The following is a 23217-nucleotide window of genomic DNA, read 5'->3' on the forward strand; positions in this document are numbered from 1 at the left end:
TTTTTAACATTGATCTAGCAATGAAACCATTGAATGCATTATTAAAGAACTAATCATAATTACTATAGTAATACTCTTTCATAATAATTACACATGCATGTCTGTTCAGGACCTGTTTTCAGTGGTAAAGTTGTGAATCAGTTGTAAAATTTGGAATTTTTCAGTTTTCAATTTAAGTTGTTTAATTTTTAGTCATGTCATGTTTTTGTGAAAAACATCTTGAATAAATATGATTTAAATGTGATTAATCACATCAAAATAAAATTGGATTGGTGGTGTTTTAGTATGATTTATATACTATTAATATGAATATAATATTAATATTTTGATCATTTTTAAGTTGATATGATGATGATAACCCTGAACTGGATCAAGCCCAATCATGACCAGAGTTTATATTTCATAATTCATTGCATCTTTTAGTAAAGAATGGGATTTGCAATGGGATTTCAGAAACTAACAGCCTGTGACATGCCAAAACTTAAATCTACCACTTTCACAGCTGATGATTTTAGCGGTCATCAGTCTGTATCCAACGAAAGCTTTTACGAGACAAAAAACAAGTTTATGACCGGATTGTGACTGCACTTGTTGTCTAAGTTTGAGTATTTACTCTGATGTGCCACGTGCGTGCAAGTGTGAAGCCTGTGATCTGTCTCCCATGGGGAGATGCATGCTGGGAAACAGACGGAAGCTCTTTAGAGAACGTGTTAGAGCTCAGGCCGCTCACAAAACTTCATCTACATGTGTCTTTCTCTCCTCTATGAGCGCATGTGTCCGTGTTCTCCCGAAAGAATTAGATGCTTGGCTGTGAGTGATCGAGGACGTTTTGAAAGATAGTCCCGCTGGGGAAGCCGGGAACAGGGAGGCATAACTTTTATGAAATACACTTTTGTGGAGCTGTAACCTAAGCACTTTATATGGAAGGAATGTCTTGCTTCTTTGTCTCCATCTCTTTCTCCCTCCCTCTGGATCCCTCTCTTTCTCTCTCTCTCTCTCTCTCTCTCGTCTCGGTCTCTCTCGCCTCCATTCGTGACTGGATGGCAGAAATGTGTTTTTCATTGTCTCTATGTGCTGTAGTCCTCCCATTTTCACATGTCTGCATACTTTTGACATGAAATCTCTGTTTCTTTCGGTCTCAAACACTCACTTACACACATACTCCTGCTCATATTGCAGAAAAATCAATTGTGTAATTGACAAACCAGCTGTGACTCCATATGTACTGTGCAAAAAAGTTTCAACCAGACTTTTGGACGCTGTTTTATTCAGTGTTGGAGCAGCGTTAAGAGTGGATTCAGAGATCATTTACACAAAATCTTAGTTCGTACCAAAATTACATTCAGGCATAAGTGTGTCTGCCCCCTGTCAATGAGAGTCCATCAGAGACTACAGAGACGAGTATGTTTGTGTCTGTATATGCATATGTTTATGAGGGAAGTCTAGCATAAATTCAACAGTTCTACAAAGTTCAAAGTATATATATATTTTTTTTTTTTACGGTTTTGCATGTGTGTTTGTGAGCCAGTCAGTGGTGTAACCAAATATTGAAGATTGAATGACCAAATGAAAAATCAAAACTGACCCCTTTTACTTTCATAATTATTCAAAAGAAAAATACTTGGTAAAGCCATGTCTAAAAGTTATTAAAAAAGAAGTCTCTTGGCCCTCTATGTTATTTACAGGCCTTACAGACAAATATTTACACTTATTTATTTATAATTAATTAATAAAAAAATTTAATAAATTCCACTTCCTTTAATTCCAGTTCACTTTCTGTTTGGTACAACCAATTAACTTCAAATTCAAACTCATTCATTAAAAGGAGGCCAATTTCTAAATTCTGAATCTTTAATTTAAAATGTAATGATTTGCTCATTTTGCTCTGGAACAACTATATCTCTGACATCATTTAGACTGCACAGGGTATTCAATAAGCTTGACAATCGTTTTAACAAATTAGCATTTGGTTTGGCTCTATTATGGTATTTAACATCCACTTTTAAAAATCCACTCAACTCCCAGTAAATGGAATCTAGTTCACCCCTGCATTTTTGTCTGAATATCTTGTTTCAATCGAAAATGTCGTCATATGAAGAAAATAACACTGAATTTAAGATTTAGTTATGAAAAATGCATACTTATTGACCTCTAAGATAGATGTTGGGGGACATGTCCCTTTCAATTCCCATGGTTATTACAACCCTGGAGTCAAATGTAATATTCTCTCTCTGTTGGTAAAATTATACAAAAGTTTGTCAAAAGCACAATGGTACATCATAATAGATGATTGGGGGATTATAACTGTCATAAATACAGATCACTGATATATAAATAACAAATGATTAATGCGAATTGGAGGTGAGTCCTTAAATTAACTCTTACAAAAATGAACAAATATAAAACATAAAGTATATTTACAGACCAACATTACCCCCGAATGCAGACGGGGCCTGGCGAACAGTTCAGCCCAGTGCCAGTCCTTATTGTTACAGACACGCCTCCAAAGCCAGAGGCCAAAATCTGGTTAGTTGCGAAGATCTTTGATTGATTAAAAACCTGTGAAGGAGGACTTGATGTGATCAGTCCAGGAAGTGAGGAAAAGTCAGAAGGAATGGACAGCAGTGAAGAAAAATGTAGGAGTTGGAGAAGAGCAGGAGATGCCGAAGTTGACCATGTTGTCATCCAACTTCTAGTTCTTACTAGGTCATCTTCTCTGCATTTGGATTGACCAAAGGACAGTCTGGAGAAACTCATATCCTTCCCCTCCTCCTTTTCAGGATTTTTATCGGTGCTGTACCAGTGACAACTATACTGTGCTATACATGTCAGTCCTCATAAACATTAATGTGTGATTATAAATAAGTGCTGAAGTGAATTATGAGTACATTCAAGCAATTTAGACTCGATCGGGTTTGGTAAACGGGTGAGGTCCTGGGGTGAACCTCAGTCTATTGGCCGTATCATCATACGGACTGATTTGAGCGAGTAGAACCCGCCTCCATACTCCGCCCAGAAGATCCCATCCTGGAACTTGCTGCGATACACACCGCCGGAGTACCACACGCCGTTCAGATTAGTTTGACCACAAGCGTTGTACCACCAGCCGCCTTTGTGGAAATGAGCGCAGTTTCCTGGCATAAAAGAAGATAGAGAAGAGAATGCAATGAGTTGGAATGATAGAACACTTTAGAAGCTTTCAATCTTGTTGGAACCGATTTGAAATGGATGACGAACTTTTAAGACTAGTCTAAGCAACCAGAAACAGCAACCAAGCAATTCTTACATTCTGTATTTTACCCAACCCTTATAGCTATGGACAGTTTGCCATTTCCTTCAGCAATTGCCCTGTTTTAACTGTCTGTTAGCATCTAACCTGTAAAGGCGTCTTTATCCCGGTCAAGCGTTGTGAAGGGTTTTCCATTGTGGCTTGTGAGGGAGTCTCCTGCATTGCCCTGGTAGGTGCCCAGTCTCAGCCTGAAGGCCTCACTCTCAGACTCCAGATGGAAGCTGCTGTACTCTGCGTACACTTTCTTTCCGACCCAGTCCTCCAGCTCTACCAGCAATTTGTAGTCCCCCTGCTTGGCTAGATTATAGATGTTCTCCAAGCCCAGCCAGTGCTCTCCATCTATGTTCCCAAAGCCTTTCTGTGTGGGAGAAGGAGGGAGGGAACGAGAGAAACCGTAATAGAGACAGAGTATGTGACCGAGAAGTTTGATCTTTTCTCCAATGGAAATAGTTCATCTAAGTCTTGAGCGTGTTTAGTGGATTTATATGCGTTTCCCCAACTGTGTGCAGTTATTCTAGTTGTTTTCATTTCATTTGTGTCACTGAGCAGGATTTGAGGTATATTTCTGTAGTAGGCCTTCAACTCTGAAGTTACAATTCACTCATCTGGCAAGTGAATACACTTAACTTTGACTAAATCGGTGAAGTCACACTCCCAGGACGGACTTTGCAGGGAACATGAGAGCTATTTTATAAAGGCATAACTGGATTTTTCCACTGATTTCAGCAGTGTACAGGGGGAGAAGGGTCATTTTCGGTGCATTGCTCTTGGAAAAGGATTGAATTATGTGCTTTGTTTCTACAAGCCTCCTATATATCACAGCTATAGTTATTTGGTTTCCTAGACTAAAGGGGAAATGTTTATTTCTGTTCAGCCCTAATGCTGAAGAAAATGTGTTACGAAATTCATAGGTTGGATTTTTTTTTTTAAACGTATCTTTGTATTATCTAGTATAGTTGCGTACTGTAGTAAGAGTATGCAATACTATGAAGCAATGCTATAACTTCTAACTTATGGTCTGTTGCCATGCACTAATATTTTCAATCCTCTGGCTAATATTGAATAAACCAATAATCATTTTCTTGTTACTTTGGTAAAGAAAAACAAAATTAATTAAACAAATACTCAATGTAAACAAATCTAAAAACTAATACATACTCCAGGTGAATTCAGGTGTCAAAAAAGGGTCAACTGACAAAGGTGAAGGATATCGTTCTTTTTGCCCTAAACGTCTGTGGTGTTACTTGACCTGAAAAGTCTTGAGAACCACTGACCTACAGTAAATCACTGATGGGTCTTACTGGGAATCTCATCACACATTCCATCTATCTTACTAATTCACTTACACGCTCACACGACTGGGATGTGGAGCAGTTATGTAAATGCAGACATTGTGGCTGTCTCCCGATTTTCCCTGTTTCTTATCAGAAGTTTACACTTACTAAATTTAGATAAACATTCAGGAAAGAGAGGACTTCACTGCTAACTGATTGTTGTAGTTTTGGATGTCTGTTAGTCTGCAGCATACTCTGGTCAGTGTGTTGTGGGCCTTTACCTTATAGTTCTCCCAGTTCCTGAAGAAGTTGACAGAGCCATCTTTCCTTCGCTGAAAAACGGTCCAGCCTCCGTTGTCTAATTTATGTTCGCACCAGGCCTGAATCAGTCTATCATTGCCCTCTGCCTTCAACAGATACATCCCACTGGTGCTGTGTCCCGCCTGCCGCACATGGAAACAGTCTCTGAATGGGCCTGAGGAAGTCAGCGAGAAAAGAAAACTGGGTTTCTCATTCCAGTATATCATATCTGGACCAATGCAGTGACATTGATAAGGACAGTTTGCATTCACAATGTGACTAGCACATAAATTAGTTCTGGATCTCTTGTACATTTGCATAATTTTGTACAGATATGAATTGTGTTTACCGTGTATCTGATTAAACTTGTGCAGCTCAAGCGAGTCGATTGGAATATTTGAAACTATTGTTCTTTTTAGATTTTTCTTCAAAAATGCTTGTCCTTTAATATATTTGGCCTTTCTGTCATATTGTCATACATCAGCAGTATTTTTCTCGTTTTTGTTATCAACAATATAAAAAAAAAACTGCATTTTTGTCAGTAATAACAAGATTAAAGGGTCTTCTGCCCAGAGTACAAGATCTCCCAGCACTCCAGATTTGGCTGAAAGATAAATACCCAGGTCTGTCCTGATGAAGTTACCATGCCCAGACACCAGCTCAAGCCTTGTGCGAGTCCCTCTTCCTTTGGTTATTTTCCGCTCATTTTTCTTTTTCCTCTTTACTTTGAGCTTAAGCTAAAATCATTATCAGTCATATAGGGGTGAGCCAGAGATGTAGAGAGGAAGAAAGAGAGATTCCCTTCTGCCAAAGGCCCTTTTGGGCGGTATGGTTGGTGTGTTGTATAAGAGGAGTTTTCCTGTGTTGAGAGGAAGTTCTTCAGTAGCTCTAGCTGTGCTGAAACAGCTGCGTTAACCAGCCAGGTCCCCGCGTGGCCCTGACCGCCTGTGCATGAATGACAGCCATTGAGCTTATACAGACAGGCATTGTGCCGGGAGGTTTCGAGCGGCAGACATCGGCAGAGTGAGCGTTTTCTCTGCTTCGGTCCAGGAGGACCCTCAAACAGAACTGCATCTTAGAGTCATCCAAGACTACTCTCTGAGCAGCTTCTGTTTTTTCAGTAATGATACATCTTCATTGACCAAAAAAAGTAGTACTGTACAACCCCAGAGGTTATAAGAGTGTTTTGCTTTGGTCAGCTGCGGTTGTACTTCTCCATGTACTGGGCGAAGTGGGCTACACTGAGCTGTCATTAGTGGTCAGTCGCGAGAGAATCGGACCCTATTGAGTTGCCTTTGCCGCATGAGAGGCTGGACTCTGGAGCTATTTACTTCAGGAACTTAGAGATTTTATCATAGTTTAAGTCTTGGGTTGAGACTGAAGATCTGCTGGATAAGCAGTGGAGATTGTTTATTATGAAGTGTGGTTAAGTAAGAGAGAAAGGGAATTGGAGAAAGCTACCAATGGAGGTTGTGTTTGGAGAGGTTGGTGGTTGTGATATTTATACGCCTACTCAAAGCTAAAGGCTGTTGTCCAACACCACCATCTCACACTCACACGTGTCCATTATTTGGCCTGCCAGGTGTGGGGTCTTACGAAGTGCAAGTGCTTCTCCTGACAAAGTCAAAATTGGAAAATTGTTTTCCATTGTGTTCATGCAGTTAGAGTAATGTAATGAGTCAGATTTTTTTTGTTTTTCTGCTGCGCTTGTGCCTTTGTAACTTTACACGTAATAAGCATGGTTCAACTCTCCCTCAAATTACAAAATTTATGACTTTCTTTTAAGTAATAGACTCACACATTTCCTTTCCAATACACACACACACACACACACATCATTCCCCTTCTGTATTTCATATGTAGTCCAGTGTGTGTGCAGTAAAGTTGTGTTTTATGGTATTGCCTTTTACTGACAGTTACATGCCTGTAAAACCTTTGTAGGAATGTGGTCTTGAAAGTGACTGCTTGAATGTGGACCTGAATACAGAAACTGAATTTGTCTCATTGTCTGTCTAACGATTTCATTGTCTGTCATAACAACTGCTTGCCCCATTTTTCTAGCGAATGTTTTGCCAGAACACATTATCGTGGAAACTGCTTTCAAGTTTAAATTTCTTGACAGAGGCAGTGGCAGTATCCTGCATGTGTATGAGAGGAGGAAAATGTTTTTGCTGGTTAAGTGTTTGAATAGGGTATCTTGTAGATTTTGTTGCATATTCTTGATTTTATGTGTAACGTCACTACTTACTGGGCAAATACATTTTGATGCATTTATGGAGAAGACAAACAGAAGCCCAGTTTAAGCTTAGACTAACAGTTCATCCACTTCACTCTTCTCTGACCCTCTTTAATCTACTTCAGATTTTTCCGGGAGGATTGTGTGGGTGCATGTTTTCACGTGTGCACTGAGGAATCCATGAGCTCATATTTTGTTTTCATGGGCTGCCAGAGAGGATTCTGCAGGAGCGGAATGGAGGATTCTGAGATTTGTCTCAGTAACTTATTGCATTACAACACTGTGCAGTCTGTTCTCGGCTGTGTGTTCATGCTTTAGAAGGATAAGGGCTCAGTGCCACTTTTAAAGGAAACACGTAGTGCCACCAGGGGAAATGCAACACCTTCAATGGCACTGCAGATGTACAGTGTTCCATTTGTTATTTTAGTTTTCAGAAGTACCTCCTTCGCGGCCGCTATACACCCTTGATGGAAACTTTTGCAGAGCCCACAGTGATACTGGCCCCACAAAAGACTGCTGTTTAACAATCTATGAGGCATTATGTCACCAAGATGTGGACTAAGTGAATGGGAAGTGGGATCTGAACAAGACATGAGCCGTCAAATTTGCGCCCTCCACATAAGTTACTTCTCTACACATACTGGAGCATGTATAGTAACTGCTGGGTTGTTACTACAACATTTTGTGTTGCATGGTAGCATAGAGAGACCACATCTCCCCTGAAAGCCTGGCATTGTAACTCCCCTAAGATTGTTAATCCATAGAACTTGTCAATTGCAAAACGTTTCATTTATGTTCATGTGGAATTTCTGTGATTTAAGATTGTGGAAATCTACACACCAAACCTACACTTGTCAACTATACAGTCCCTGATCACTTACCATCTGAGGTAAGGGTGCCCTGTGGCGGTGGTGGGATTCCCAGTGGGTCGGGTGTTGGGGCATCCATTCGTGATCCTCTAGGAAAGGCTCTGTTGTTGTGGTCTCTCTGAATCTCATTGGTGAAGCGATTGTTGTTTGCTGGAATACTCTCTGGCACCACCTGCACCAGCGGCGGAACTGCGGGCAGATCTTGACGCCCATATCCACGAAGGCAACGATCCTCCAGGGCAGCGATGAGCACAGATTGGTTGTTAACTGTGCCAGCAAGGCCTGCGAAACGTAGCTCCAGCTCTTTGTAACGGGAGGCCAGTCTGAGCATCTCTGTGGTGACGTTCAGCACACGGTTCTCCAGTTGTGCCAGTTCCAGGGAGTTGTCCCTCTTGCGGATAATTTCGTGAAGCAACTGCATGTAGAGCTGTGTCACTCGGGAATTCATGTTACGAGACTCTTTGCGCAGAAGCTTCATCTCATTTACCAAGTTCCCGTCCACATCCGCCACTAGTTGCAGCATCTCAATCTCCCGCCGCTGCTTGGAAAGGACCTCCCGGACATCAGCAATGTCCATACGTGTTACCCGGTCTTTGTCTGGCTCGGGCCCGGTGGTAGAGGCGCAGATCGGACCTGTGATCCTCTGCTGGGGCACCAGGAAAGTGTAGGAGCACTTCTTGGAGTCATCGGCAGGTGCTCGTCGTTGTCGAGATTGCGTGAGTGCATTTCCTGATTGGCTCTTGCCAAACAAGCAGATGGAGAGGCAGAGCATGATGCCCATGCACCATGTTATGTCTCTCATGGTTGCTTCTGTTATCACCTCGCCTACTTTTTGTTAATTTCTTTCTTCTGTTTACCCTTCTCTTCCTCCACCTCCGCGAAGTGCTAAATCCAATGCTTCACCTACAAGGAGAAAGAAAAGCAGCTGTCAATCAGCAATCAGAGGGCCATTTAGACATCAACCAGCGCCACGGAATGAATTAACCTCAACAAGAATTTCCTGTTTACTAAGCCAAAGGGGCTGTGACAAAGAATCTACATTGCTGACAGCTACAAATGAGAACTGAGAAATATTGAAAGAAGGGGGAAAAAATGGGCTTTTTTTGCCAAGCATGTTCTGGTATGACTCTACAGCAGACCTTTACCCAGCAGCTCATGTGGCAGAGTGGATGACCACAAGGGCTGTCATTGGTCAAGACAAGACCAGAATAGTGTCTTGTTTCCTTCAGTGTTTTAAACAAGTCATCGGATGCCCATTTTCCACAAGTTGATATGATTCTTTAGGGTGTTAATGAAAAGTCTATAACATACTTTGGGTAAAATTTCTCAATGGTAGTGTAAAAAAACACCTTTTTTACCCCGTCAAAATCAGCTCTGTTTTTAGCAAGCCATTCTAGTCCATGTTGCTTTACATGTTAATGAGCTCTGCTGACCCCGCCCCTTTCTTCCGTGAAGTGACGAGCAGTACTGTTTACTTTAGCGGCGAAACTGGCTAACTAGCATTTTATTAGGAAATGCGATTTGCAAAGATTCTTCTGTAGATGAAGCTGGATCACGAATGATTCACCCAAACATAGACGTATTTAGGCAGATTGGGATCGGCGCATTCCCTTCAAAACGAAAGTAACTTTTAATATTCTGCATCTTCAGCAGCTCAGATGTCGTCATTTAAAATACTATAATCATCTTTTATATGAATTGCTGTATGCTTCAGATACTTACTCTTTCATCTATGACAGAAGCTGGTTAAATTGATGCTGGAGTGGTTGGATTTTTATCATTATAGGATGGATGTGTACACACACTTCCAACACACATTTATGTTCAAACAACTTGTAAAGTGAATTTTGCCTCCAATGACCCCTTTAATGGAATTCTGCCATAAAGTATTAGCAGTTCAACATGGTGTACAACCTTTACCCTTGCTGTTCTCACAGACACCCTGCTGTGCTATTCGGTCTCGTCTCAGACACTTAAATCAAACACACATTGAATGCTTCACATCCTCCATTAACACATGCCCATATCCAGATGCTTCACATCCTTTGCTAAGTTTGTCACTCCTCTGATGTCATCACCATGGCATTTTATACACAAACCCATCTTTAGCATGGACTATAACCATTCTCCAACCCTTGTACCTCCTGCTCTGTAACTTACTACCCCCTTCACTGCCTCTCCAGGGTTCAAGGGATCAAATTCCTAGGTGCTCTAACATCCTGCTGTGTATCCCACTCTACAGGGTTCAATATTTAACAATCTCCCACTCGGAGTACCCCAGCATGTCTTCAGTATTTGGCTTAGCAGCACTCTCCGGGAGTTGCGTTAGGCTCCTCTAATCCCAATATCACCTTTCCATCCATGCTGAGCTCTGCTTTTCATCAATACCTAGATGTGCTCTCTCAGGTCCCCCTCCCTGTTTATACAGACACATTTTTCAGTCAGCAATTCTGCCATCTGTGCTGCGAGACCAAAGATGTGTCTGCAGATCCAGTACAGTTGTACTTACACAAATATAGTGTATAACAAAGGTGAAACTGTCTCTCCGCGTCACACCATATTGCCTCTATAAGAATGTGTTGCTGACATTTTAATTTGGTAGAGAGTTAAAAAAAAGAGTGTTACTCTGAACCATAAGTACCACATTTGAAATTGAGTTTGTATTTGGCTCTCCTCCACAGTTCCTTAATGTTCTAACTTCATATTTGTTTTCTTGAAGGTCCTACTGTCTGATTCTAACTGGATGTAGTCAGTAATCTAAAGCTAACCTGAAGTGCTTAGGGGTAGGTTTAAAAAACGTCTGACTCTTTCTTTCAAAGCGTAAAGTGAAATGAAAAAGCCACAGTCAAGCACAGCCTAGCCGGGGCTGAACTAATCATACATGGTGGAGCAATTTGACACTGCAGGCTACAGACTTTGAGAAGTAAGCTGTGTGGAGTGAAGAGATTAGAAAGTGAGAAGAGAGTAAGACAAGGTTTTAAGGAAAATCTGGGCTATGGTGCTGAAAGTGGGTCACATACATAATTGTCCTTCTGGCTGGTCTACCAAACAAGACACCTGGCCTTGAACCTGACTTCATGGGAAAAGAAGATCTTGTGCAGTCCAGAAACATGCTGATTTGTCTTCATTTGTGTCTGCCTCTATTTTCATCACTTTCTCTCGCTCTCTCTTTCAGGGACCTGACTTACTCAACCTAATTATCTTTAGCTATCAACAGACACTAAGTCAACTGGATTCCCTCCTGTCATTTTTCACAATCACACAGGAAAAACAATTCAAAATATTTTGGCTTTTGCGTAGTAATGGGCAGCTAACATATCCAGAACAGATGTGGGAATGTTGGTCCACGCCAAAACAGAACGGTTCAGGACGCAGTGGTTCGGAATGCTAACCTGAGGGATTGAGAGGAAAACTCTTACCTTCTAATTTGCTTATTTTTCTCTCCCTCCTTTCAGCGATAAAATGGACGGCTGCGTTTGTCTCCATTACACAGTCTCTCAACATTTCACCATCACTATCGAATAGTAATAGACAGCTAAGGTATGCGTTTGCTCATGGATACATACAAGATGAGAACTATTGTACCGCAACTCATGAGAAACAAACTCTGTTTTTCTTTAACAACATTTTGTGGTTCAAAAACCAGTTTTCAGTTCCTGTAGCTCAGCTGGTAGAGCGCTGCACTGCCAATGCCAAGGTCATGGGTTCGATTCCCAGGAAACACACAATCTGTGTATATTTTAAAGTGTATATTTGAATATCACTTTGGATAAAGTAAGAGTCTGCCAAATGAATAAATGTAAATATTAACATTTTGTCAGCTGTTATAACAATATCCAGTATCATTGGTTTGCTTCTCTTCTGAGCTGTCAGAATTAACCCAAGGTCTCACACTCTTCACTGGCACTCACACTGGAGTTGTCAGTAAGCTGGGACAATCAGTTAGCTAGCAAGCTTAGGTTAATGTAACTAGGTTTTAAATGTGGCTTTTGTCAACTTTGGTCTTGTTGTGGCTGAGGCCTAGTACCACCACTGCTCTATGGTGATCCCAGAGGCTCCTTATCCTTTCCCCACCCATCTGAGTCATACATCTCCACACTCTATACAGTCAACCCACTGTTCCCGTGATTCATTTCATCATCCTCTGTAGCTTTGATGTGCTGTATGGACAGCTGTGACCCTCTACTGTTCCAGCCAATTGGCTCTTCACGTGATGTTAGAAACCATAATTCACAGAGCTTCCAGAACGGCCTCCAGACTGTTCTGATACCCTTGGGTTCCTCGGGTGTTTTACGAAGTCAGTATCACTGTTATGATGTCACCGACCAGTGTAGCACATGAACATTAAATTCGCTTTCTTGTTTTCATTGGGTTTGACTATGCTAACATCAGTCATGGTGGCTGTCAAAGGCTAAATCCCAGCAGTTCCTCTGCATTAGGCGGAATTTAGAAGCTGTTCAATGAACATCATCTGTTTAAAAATGCGAAGCGCATAAGTTATCAGTGGAAAGATCTTGATGTGCTTTAAAAGTTTAACAACTTATAACTTAACATAGTCTTAAAAACAGTGCTCATGCGCAAGACACTGAAAAAGAAGCAAGACCTCACACAACAGGCAAAATTGTCAGCTCATTTTTACATAGTTAAAAAGCAAAATCAAAACATGTTCTTTCGTCCAGCTGTGCTGGTTTTATTTCTTTGGAAATATGTACTAGATTGATGTCACTGACATTGCAACAAGTCTTACAACTTTTTCAGCATCTCACACCATCAGTGCCTAGTTTAAGACAATGATTCAAGTTGAAAGATGTTGAACTTTTAAAAATACACTGCCAGTCAGAAGTCTTTTAGTTGATGGAAAATACAGTAAAGCAGTAATATTGTGAAAATTATTATAATTTAAAATACATTTTTCTATTTTAATGTGTTTTAAAATTTAATTATTTTAGTGATGGCAAAGCTGAATTTTCAGCATTTCAGTGTCACGTGATTATAATGCACATCAGGAAGCTGATAACTCACAAATATCAGCTTATTAAAATAACCAGTTTTTGCCATTTACATGCACATCAGTAACCTGACAATGCAAGTAAGCTGCGTTTACATGACTTCATTAATAATCAGGTTATTTCCCTGTAGTGATGTCAAAATATAATAATTTGCGTATCTGAATCAGAGTATCCCATACATTTGTCAGTTGTGATGTTAAATTAAGCTTGCAACATTGTGACTGAACCATTTCTACTTCTGCTGCACGAGATGAGAACACATTTTTATAATTTTCTTAGTCATGAAAAAGTCTGCTTTTGTGATATATTTCCTTCTTTCTTTACTGTGAGGCGTTTGCTCGGTCTAGATGCACTTAAATCTGCACTACTGATGCGTTCCTGTCACACATGCGCACTTCAATAAGCCAACAGAAAGCGAGCTATTGCGTTTACATGCCACGCGAAATCGGAGTAAGAGGCAAAAAAAACTACCTGTTACGACCGGTTTATGCTTAAGCCGTTTATGACCTTACTCCAATAAAAGAAAACGGGTTACCGAATTTACATGACCACATGCGTTTTCGGGTTAAGCATAATCGGCTTAAGAACGTCCATGTAAATGCGCTCATTTTTCACGATACGTTTTTTTACTGTATTTTTCATCAAATAAAAAAAAAGCAGCCTGGGAGAGCTGAAGACTCTTCTTTAAAAAAAGTGAGAAAAATTTGAAAAATTTCAAACTCCTTTGCACTCCTAATGCCTTTAGACCACAATAACACATACTGTGTAAACAGCCCTATAGAATATCATTATGGAAACTGCAGAACAAACAAAACTCAGTTAAACAAGATCCCAGGTTTCATTTTATAGTTGATCAAAGAAATCCTCAGTACTGTTTTTGTCTTCTTAGTTATACAGTGGGTACGGAAAGTATTCAGACCCCTTAAATTTTTCACTCTTTGTTATATTGCAGCCATTTGCTAAAATCATTTAAGTTCATTTTTTTCCTCATTAATGTACACACAGCACCCCATATTGACAGAAAACACAGAATTGTTGACATTTTTGCAGATTTATTAAAAAGAAAACTGAAATATCACATGGTCCTAAGTATTCAGACCCTTTGCTCAGTATTTAGTAGAAGCACCCTTTGATCTAATACAGCCATGAGTCTTTTGGGAAAGATGCAACAAGTTTTTCACACCTGGATTTGGGGATCCTCTGCCATTCCTCCTTGCAGATCCTCTCCAGTTCTGTCAGGTTGATGGTAAACGGTGGACAGCCATTTTAGGTCTCTCCAGAGATGCTCAATTGGGTTTAAGTCAGGGCTCTGGCTGGGCCATTCAAGAACAGTCACGGAGTTGTTGTGAAGCCACTTCTTCATTATTTTAGCTGTGTGCTTAGGGTCATTGTCTTGTTGGAAGGTAAACCTTCGGCCCAGTCTGAGGTCCTGAGCACTCTGGAGAAGTTTTTCGTCCAGGATATCCCTGTACTTGGCCGCATTCATCTTTCCCTCGATTGCAACCAGTCGTCCTGTCCCTGCAGCTGAAAATACCCCCACAGCATGATGCTGCCACCACAATGCTTCACTGTTGGGACTGTATTGGACAGGTGATGAGCAGTGCCTGGTTTTCTCCACACATACCGCTTAGAATTAAGGCCAAAAAGTTCTATCTTGGTCTCATCAGACCAGAGAATCTTATTTCTCACCATCTTGGAGTCCTCCATGCGGGCTTTCATGTGTCTTGCACTGAGGAGAGGCTTCCGTTGGGCCACTCTGCCATAAAGCCCCGACTGGTGGAGGGCTGCAGTGATGGTTGACTTTCTACAACTTTCTCCCATCTCCCGACTGCATCTCTGGAGCTCAGCCACAGTGATCTTTGGGTTCTTCTCTACCTCTCTCACCAAGGCTCTTCTCCCCGATAGCTCAGTTTGGCCGGACGGCCAGCTCTAGGAAGGGTTCTGGTCGTCCCAAACATCTTCCATTTAAGGATTATGGAGGCCACTGTGCTCTTAGGAACCTTAAGTGCAGCAGAAATTTTTTTTGTAACCTTGGCCAGATCTGTGCCTTGCCACAATTCTGTCTCTGAGCTCTTCAGGCAGTTCCTTTGACCTCATGATTCTCATTTGCTCTGACATGCACTGTGAGCTGTAAGGTCTTATATAGACAGGTGTGTGGCTTTCCTAATCAAGTCCAATCAGTATAATCAAACACAGCTGGACTCAAATGAAGGTGTAGAACCATCTCAAGGATGATCAGAAGAAATGGACCGCACCTGAGTTAAATATATGAGTGTCACAGCAAAGGGTCTGAATACTTAGGACCATGTGATATTTCAGTTTTTCTTTTTTAATAAATCTGCAAAAATGTCAACAATTCTGTGTTTTTCTGTCAATATTGGGGTGCTGAAGAGTGAAAAATTTAAGGGGGTCTGAATACTTTCCGTACCCACTGTACATCTTGAAAATACCCAGAAGAAGGGTATTTGCCTGGACACATTTGTTTTAGTAATAAAGTCTCACTTATTCCATATTTTTACAGAGTGCTGCCAAAATCCTTTATTCCTCAAGAGTATTTTTGAGAAGCTCAGCTTCGAAGAGAAGGATTGCTACTGAGTTTTGTTTATACTTGTGTCTTGGAAGCCAGCTTTGCCAATTCTCTCTCTCACTCTCTTTTCATTGCTCCATCTTTGTAATTTATACGTGATCACTATCTCATCTAATGTACTTAATGTCTTTACAGTAAGTGTCATTTGTAGTTCCAGCATGTAGACCTGAAGAGTCCAGCATGGCCCCTTCTTGTCTGGCCTTTTTAACAACACACCATAGAACTAATGCTGACATCAGCATCTGTTCTTTTGCATTAATGGCTTTGGCTTTATAAGAACCTTCTGAATATGCATGTAGATGATGAAAAGACTCTTTAAGACCCAAACTATTCCTGGTCAATTCATCTAATCATCCAGTCAGTCAATTAAAGTTACTTGGTGGATAATTTCACAATGGCAAATGCTGCTCTCTGGCTGGCCTGCTTGTGTGCGGTGTGCTTTTTTGGGCCACCAGGAGCTGTTTTTCCTTGGCTGTGCCGGGGTTGGCTCTGAGCTCAAGTCATTAGCTCATTGCCTTTCTCTTCGCTTAGCACCCAACTCTTCATTTCAGCCTGTGGTGTCTGGCATGACATTATTGTGACTTCCTCTGAAGTGAGTAAAAGAGTTTGAGCTCTTGTTTTTGTGGGATTTATGCCCAAGTGTCTTTTGATTTCAGCATTTAACTTGCTTTTTTTAAAGGATTTGGTCAGCTGTTTCATGTCAAATTTTGATTGGGCAGTTGAGAGCTGTTTAAGCACTTAACTAGAAACCAGTGGGTAATATAAGGTGTTTTTTTAAGGGTGTTAGCACTCTTGTTGAGAAAGCTTTGATATGGGACCATAAAGTCCCATATTTTTCTTGCAAAGTTTATTAGTCAGAAAGCTGAGTGTCAGTTTGAGCAGTTTTACGAGAGAAAAGGTTATTGCTGGAAAGTTTAGACAAGGATATGAAGCGACTAAAAACGCTGTTCTCCTTGGGGATTGACAAGGGGGCAGGGAAAGACTTGGAGCGAGAAATGCTTGTAAAGATTTTTATTTTATTTGTAAAGCAAATAAATCCCAAGACAAACAAAATGTTTTTTAAATAAAGCATGTTGTGACTGATTTTACCTAAATCTGTAATCATGTTCCAGGGCTACTTCCTGTTTATATCCTAATGAATGAGGTTGTTTATGCAAGACGGCCAATTTGAAGTTTATATGATTAGTCACTGAACTATGAAGGAAATAAGATCTGAGCCTAGTCAACCCAACAACTAGCTCCATAAAATTTTAAGAGATGAGTCTCCAAGAGGTTACATTTAAACAATGCAATTACATTGGCAGAATAGTGGTCCACAACAAGCTCCGACTCTGACCAAGCATTTGTGTGATATTGTAAAGAGGACTCATAAAAGTCAATCTAAGAAACCAGACAACTCCAATCCTACCTGGCACATCCCATCAGTAGCTGCAGCTTTACTACATACATTTACACACACAAACAAATTGGTTATTTGATCTAAAACTATATTGAAAGGTAGTTATTTGGAATTTATCTGTTTTTCTTGAAAGAGAACGTATTTTCCATTTTAATATAGGATTCCACATCTGGCTGTCAGACTTTTCCAAGATGACGGTTGTAAACACACTTCAGAAATATTCCATAATGAGAGAGAAAAAAGAAAAAAAGAGGAACAACATGAGAAATGGGCAGAAGGGAACAGCAGTTAGGGTGACAGAGGGACAAATGAGGGACCGTAATGAATTTGTTACGTTGCGGAGGCAGAACAGCTGGAATCAGAAGCTTCGAGAGTAAACAGTCTGAAGAGAATTCTCGTTCTGCTGTTGTTCTTGAAATTTCTGCTATTGGAACAACATGACTGCACAAACAGCAGCTTTCTGTTATTATCTTGAGTCTGTACAAGAAATGCGTCACACACTGATCCCGGTTTCCAGCATGGTATTAATTTGGAGCGTCGCTCAACATTTTGAGATCAGAAAACCAGGAACTGTCAACATATGACGCACTCTTATTCAATCAGGAGGAAGTGCTTGCAAAATTAGAAAAATGGAAGAAGAGCATAAGACCAAGGTAGGAGGAAAAAGAGGTCATAGGAGATTGGAAAACAATCCATCCTTCCATCCCAGGGAAATGAATGTTGGCAGAATGGAGACCAACAGGGCATGATGTAATAAATTTATGAAGTGAGATCTGGGCATGTGGGAACTTTAATTGATTTTGGAGCCCACAGCTAAAGAAAAAAGAGAGCAGGAAAAAGCAGCAGTTTTGTTCTAGAGAATGCAGCTTTTCACTGAACGTGGTTTGGAAGGCTCAGGCCTCGGTCCTCATCGCCACCCACAAGCCCTTTTTAAAGCCTCTCAGAAGCTTTATTCCTCTCAAAACTTGCTAAAATTGTGGGAACATGCACGTCATGAGAGACAGAGCAGAACTTTTTCTCCAGTTTGCTTGTGTAAAGCTAAATCAGCCATGAGGGAAGATCACACTGACAGCGTTGACAAATCAACTATAAAGTCAATCACTCAAAGTGAGGGATGGTGATTTGAGATGATATGAGCATCAGAGACGACTTGCAATGGAACAAAGTTGCGCAGATAAGATAAGAATATTCATATAAAGAAAATAAATAAACTTAGTTTAAAACACATGGTCAAAGTTCCTCAGAAATGCACTCGTATTTGCTTGACCATTTTCAAGAAAATTTGACTGAAATGTCATGTAGTGTAACCAGCAAAAAGTAAAAGTAAAGTAAAAGTAGCAAATCCTTAAAACCTTAAAAGTTTACACATATTAATAAAAAAAAATTAAAAAATCATTTTAAAAGGTAAAAAGTTTACAAATATATGGAATTACAAATTTTTAAATACCATTGTTTTTGGGGGTTTTATAAGTTGCACCACATGACATTTTACTATCCTGTACTAACCTTGTTTTATCATTAAAAGGTCAGATAATCTAATAGTTTAAAATACTTATTGACCTTTTTTCTGCATGTTGGTTGCACCACATGACTTTCATCAAAATGCATTTTAATTTTGATGACACTTAGTTGAACACAGCAGTCAAATAACCTTACGAGCAACCAACATTAAGACTCTGTGACCTTCAACAAGCATACAATCCATCACACTTTCCAGAAACCCTGTTTCTTTATCTCTTCTTTCCAGCAAGTCTGTTGGATCTCTGTGCGCGCAGGTAAGCCCACATATTACCAAAGAAACAGTGGCAGATGCTAGAAAATCATTACCTGTTCCAGCCCGAAGAGAGAATTACTGCAGCTGAACAGATTAATGAGTGCTTTTTCCTGCAAAGCTTTATGGGAGCTTTATAGGAACGCGAACGCAAATTAACTTCCCAAATCTCTAAATCGCTCTCTTATTTAGCTTGGAATTTTTATAGGGCTCTGTTTTAGTGAATAAGACGACGGCAGTTGCAGATGAACTTGTAGGTCAGTCTGGGCTTAGATATCAAGAGAACGTCATTTTTGGAAAACTTGTCAAAGAGAAGATTGTGGCTTCAGACAACAAAAAAAAGAAGGAAGCCTGAAATCCTGAAACTGTGTGTATATCTGCAAAAGGCCAGAAGTCATCTCCACATGTTTCTAATTACCTTAGTGGCACAGATGAGAACAAGCAATGCTTGTATTTTTCTGTTTTAACCTGTCGAAAGAAAGACAATAAACAGAGCACGCTTAGAAAGAGAAGCAATGTTGGCTCTTATCGGTGTTACGTGCAAGGCTGTATTGATATTCCACTTACTACTTTTTCTTCATCTCAGTTTTCTGCATTTACTTTACTTTGTTTTATAGACAATTTTTATATGTGCTGTCTATTATTGGATACTTTTAAAGAACTTTTAAAAAATAAAGTTCAGGAATTCTTCAATTGGCATTGCTGGAATGTTTGCACACTCTAATATTTCCTTCATGAAATGCAAATCTAGTTGCAGAATCAGTTACCAAAGGTTCTGCTGCCAGAAATGATTTGAAAAAATACTTGAGAATTCATGTGTTGTATTTTCCATTCGATGTTTTTAAATGAATGATCTAACAGCCACAAATATGTATCTGGATATGTTTATAGAAGCCCATGACACACGAACATCACAGATGAAATTCATCACCAGTACCCACAGGAACTGACCGTTGAATATGAACAATGCCAGCCTTAAAAGGCCCTTGTTTACTCAGCATCACATTTGACTGTCACATCTTCAATTCAGATATTTCATGCACTTTCCAAAATCAGTGTCTTTCTAAAATTTTACTAAATGTTCCTTGTACAATGAGTGTGAAAGACAAAAAGATGGAGTCGTACTGGAAATTTAAGACCTTTCACATGTGCTACAGGTGAACCATGTGCCAACACTTCAGCACGGAATGTTCTCTGAAGAGTAATGACATGGAAATTCGTCCAGGAGCAGCTTCTTTTTCTATGAGCGGATTTTAGTGAGCTTTATGACTCTCGGAGGAAACATACATTTTTCTAACCTTCACATTTCAGCCGTTTGGTTTGGTTTCGCTATTATGGTTATCTTCATAATGTGTTCACACAGGACACTCACAGTTTTTATTGTCACATGATGCACGTAAAGATCATGTCCTCTGTGAACGTTCCCCTACACAGTGGTGTTAATCGCTTTTGTGGCCATTTATTGACAACATTTGGTTTTGCTCAGTTTCCATCTACTGGTGCTGTTCATGTGTGTCTGACAGCAGCAGGGCACTATGGGTAATGGTGCTACAACACACTAGGTTTGTGATTAGCCTTCTGTCAAACCAGAGAGAAGTGTGTGTGTGCACAACGTGAGAATGTAGATGTTTCTACATGAGGAAGTGGTTAGCGTAAAACGACCTTCTGTCTTGGAAGGTTTGTTTTCTTTAAAACCAATATTTTATGAATAGAGTCCCTTATCCCCTATAGAACGGTAGACGCTCAGTGGACCAGATTCCCAAGAGCTTCAGCCAGAGAAACCATGTGGAGCACCAGGCAACCAAGAAACATCTACAACATTCTACAATAGAATCTACAAACCACAGTCCTCAAAATAAGACACAATCCACAAAATACAGCTTTCGTAGTACAAGAAAAGCCACAAGACACAACCCACAGAGTGGCCGACGCTGTTTTAGATAGCACAGTGGAAATCTCTGTGAGAGTATCAGGCTCCGAATGTGCTGAGAGAGCAGCTCTTAACAAAGCAAACAAACACACCCATCCAGATGCATTTGCCCCCTTCTGCATGACCTTGAATTGGACCAGAAAACACCCATCTCTTTTTGTGAAAAGCAAACAAACAGATTCTCTGCCTTTGATGTTTGTCCTACTTCCCTGCATTGGATTATGAAGGAACACTGAAGTAATCCAATGCAAACTCTCAGAATGACCCTTGACCAGACCGCTTGGCCCACCCGTACCCTGGCTGAGCGCACAGGGCAGCAGCTGGAGGAATTTGTTCAGAAAAACGAAAACAGAGCAGCGAACGTACAGGTAGTGGCATGTGCCAAACAAAAACGGAGAACTTCCAGCTGCTGACAGATTGAGGGATGAAGAGTGAAATATCAGAGAAATTACATAAAGAAAAATCACAACAAGTGAGTGAAGAACTTGCAACTTTTACCCAGGTGTCTTCTGACCTTTGTTTTCGGTTGGAGTCCACCGGTCCTTGGCGTCTTCCGTGATTCCTTATTCTCCCAGTGGCTCTCTAAAAGTCCTTAAAGCTGCACACATCTCTTGTATCCCAGGATTTTAAGGCCTCCTCCTCCTCAAAGCTCCTGTGGTATCGGATTCCCAGTGTCCAGGACCCTGCTTAGCCCAGTAGCGAGCTCCTGTCCAAGGGTTCACGGGATCTGGGGCAGTGGCATGGCTCTGGAAGCCTTCAGCTGCTTTCTGGAGACTGAGGAACTTTCGGACAGCAACTCTAGTTTTTCACGAAGGTTGGGGGAGGGAGGGGTGGATGGAGGGAACCTGATTTCTTTTTTTTTTTCTCTCTCTCTTCCTTTTCTCCTTTTTGGAGGGAAGGGCCTAACCCCTTCTCTGATGTAACGGGTGCTGAAATAGAGACAGAATAACTCGACCCCTTCTAAAATTTCACCTCCCATCAAATCTCTCATTCTTCAGGGAAGGAGGAGGGGACGGCAAGCGGGGGAGAGGGATCTCTCTGAACTCAGGGAGAATAGGCTTGCGGTCTATGTGGAGACGGAGAGGACTGCTTTCGCTTAGAGCCCAGCAGCACGGGACTCCACCGTTCCTTCCTGTGGTCTCGCTAAACGCACATGCTTTCAGCAGTCCTGAGAGGACGGCACAAGTTGAATAGATGATGATCTTCCCACGCATGTCTCTAAGATGTTTGTTTAAAATGGAAAAAGGAAACTGCGGATCATTTGGACAGAGTGTGGAGCATGTGTTTGAACAATCTGCCCAGTGACACCAGAATCTCCTTCCCTTGTTTTCTTGTGTAAATTCATAGCTAAAGTGCTGTTTGGGTGCAGTCACGAATGTTTGTGTGTTTGGCTCGTATCTGATCTTTAGAAAGCTCGAGATCCTTACAGGGATAGTTCACTCATCTGTGACTGACTGATTTCTGTGGAAGTCAAAGGAAAAAATTTTGAATCCACACAGTGAAAGTCAATAGGGTCCAGTGTTTGTTTGTTTGGACCCCATTGACTTTCATTTATATGGTCAAAAACAGTTGAAATGTTCTTTCAAAATCTTTTGGAACAACATAATGGTCAGTAAATGACGACACCATTTGTGTCTTTGGGTGAACTATTTCGTTAAGTACATTAAGGTTTCTTAGTGTTAGTTTTCTGTAGCTAAAGGAATAGAGGTCTATGGGGGCGAGCGAGCCACTGAGCTGAAATAAATGTTAAAATAGACATGATTTTGATTGCACAGCCACAAAATGTAAACATATTACATGTGTTTACATGAGACTAGTGCGATAAAATCGCTTTTTAACTTTGTCTATGTAACATTATATACAGTCTTCCAACTCCTGTCATGAGCATGTAATGGCAGCGAACCCTCTTTTTCATATAATATAAGCGATTTTTCCAGAAAGAGACCATTTTAAATAAAATCCACTCACTGAAATTATGACCGTAACACATGGAACAATAGTAGGACAATTTATAAGTTTACAGGTTAAATAAAAGCTCCACATTTCTTCTTTCAGTGCCTCTAGAACTGCTTGACTTTCATTGTAATTGCATTATTTTAAACACTATTTTTATTTGTTGTTGCAAACTAAGGAACAATTCAAACGTGTTTTCTGTAATTATAAACCATTCCATTTTCAATTGTAAACCATTTCATACTGGAAGATGAAATCCCCCTCAACTGTGTCAATTTTTCCTTTATTTTTACGTGTTTCTCCCGGGTTGTTTGTTTGAGCGCTGGTCAGTAGTAGTAGTTTGAGTATGGCTTTGGCGTCTGTGTTTTATGTTGAGTTAGTATGTGTGTGTGGGATCTGCAGAGGTGTTTAAATGGAAGTGTGATGCCTGAATGGCTGGACTATATCACCCTATTAAATGAGGTGTTAAGGAAATGGACAGACGTCTCCTGTTCGGTAGAGATTTTCTCCCGTTTTGCTTTCCCACAATAATATTTAGCTTGTGCCTGAGCTTTGTCTGACATTCACAAAGCAGCCATCTCTCTTTGAGATCTTTCACTT

General features: G+C 40.5%; 2 protein-coding genes across 7 annotated transcripts in view; one reads left to right on the forward strand and one right to left on the reverse strand.

The window, feature by feature from the left end:
- Positions 1-23217, forward strand: part of ralgps2 (Ral GEF with PH domain and SH3 binding motif 2) — a 123256-nt gene that overhangs the window by 80413 nt on the left and 19626 nt on the right. The window lies entirely within an intron of this gene.
- Positions 599-21470, reverse strand: angptl1a (angiopoietin-like 1a). Of its 2 annotated transcripts, none has more exons than XM_058756833.1 (5): positions 21163-21470; positions 7981-8871; positions 4845-5038; positions 3377-3647; positions 599-3134 (listed from the first exon to the last, which is right to left on the reverse strand). In XM_058756833.1, exons 2-5 carry the CDS (start codon positions 8768-8770, stop codon positions 2947-2949), a joined length of 1443 nt encoding a protein of 480 aa, XP_058612816.1. In that variant the 5' UTR covers positions 8771-8871; positions 21163-21470; the 3' UTR covers positions 599-2946. The 2 variants fall into 2 exon arrangements, with proteins under 2 accessions (XP_058612816.1, XP_058612815.1); XM_058756832.1 differs by having other exon boundaries at positions 600-3134; positions 21179-21470.

Source organism: Onychostoma macrolepis, chromosome 20, assembly GCF_012432095.1.
Source record: "Onychostoma macrolepis isolate SWU-2019 chromosome 20, ASM1243209v1, whole genome shotgun sequence".
NCBI lineage: Eukaryota > Metazoa > Chordata > Actinopteri > Cypriniformes > Cyprinidae > Onychostoma > Onychostoma macrolepis.

Coding starts and splice junctions, on each gene's coding strand:
- angptl1a (XM_058756833.1), bottom strand. CDS start 8,770: ATGAGAGACATAACATGGTGCATGGGCATCATGCTCTGCCTCTCCATC. Junction 5,039..7,980: donor GGGCACCCTTACCTCAGATG/GTAAGTGATCAG, acceptor TGACTTCCTCAG/GCCCATTCAGAGACTGTTTC. Junction 3,135..3,376: donor GGATAAAGACGCCTTTACAG/GTTAGATGCTAA, acceptor CTTTTATGCCAG/GAAACTGCGCTCATTTCCAC.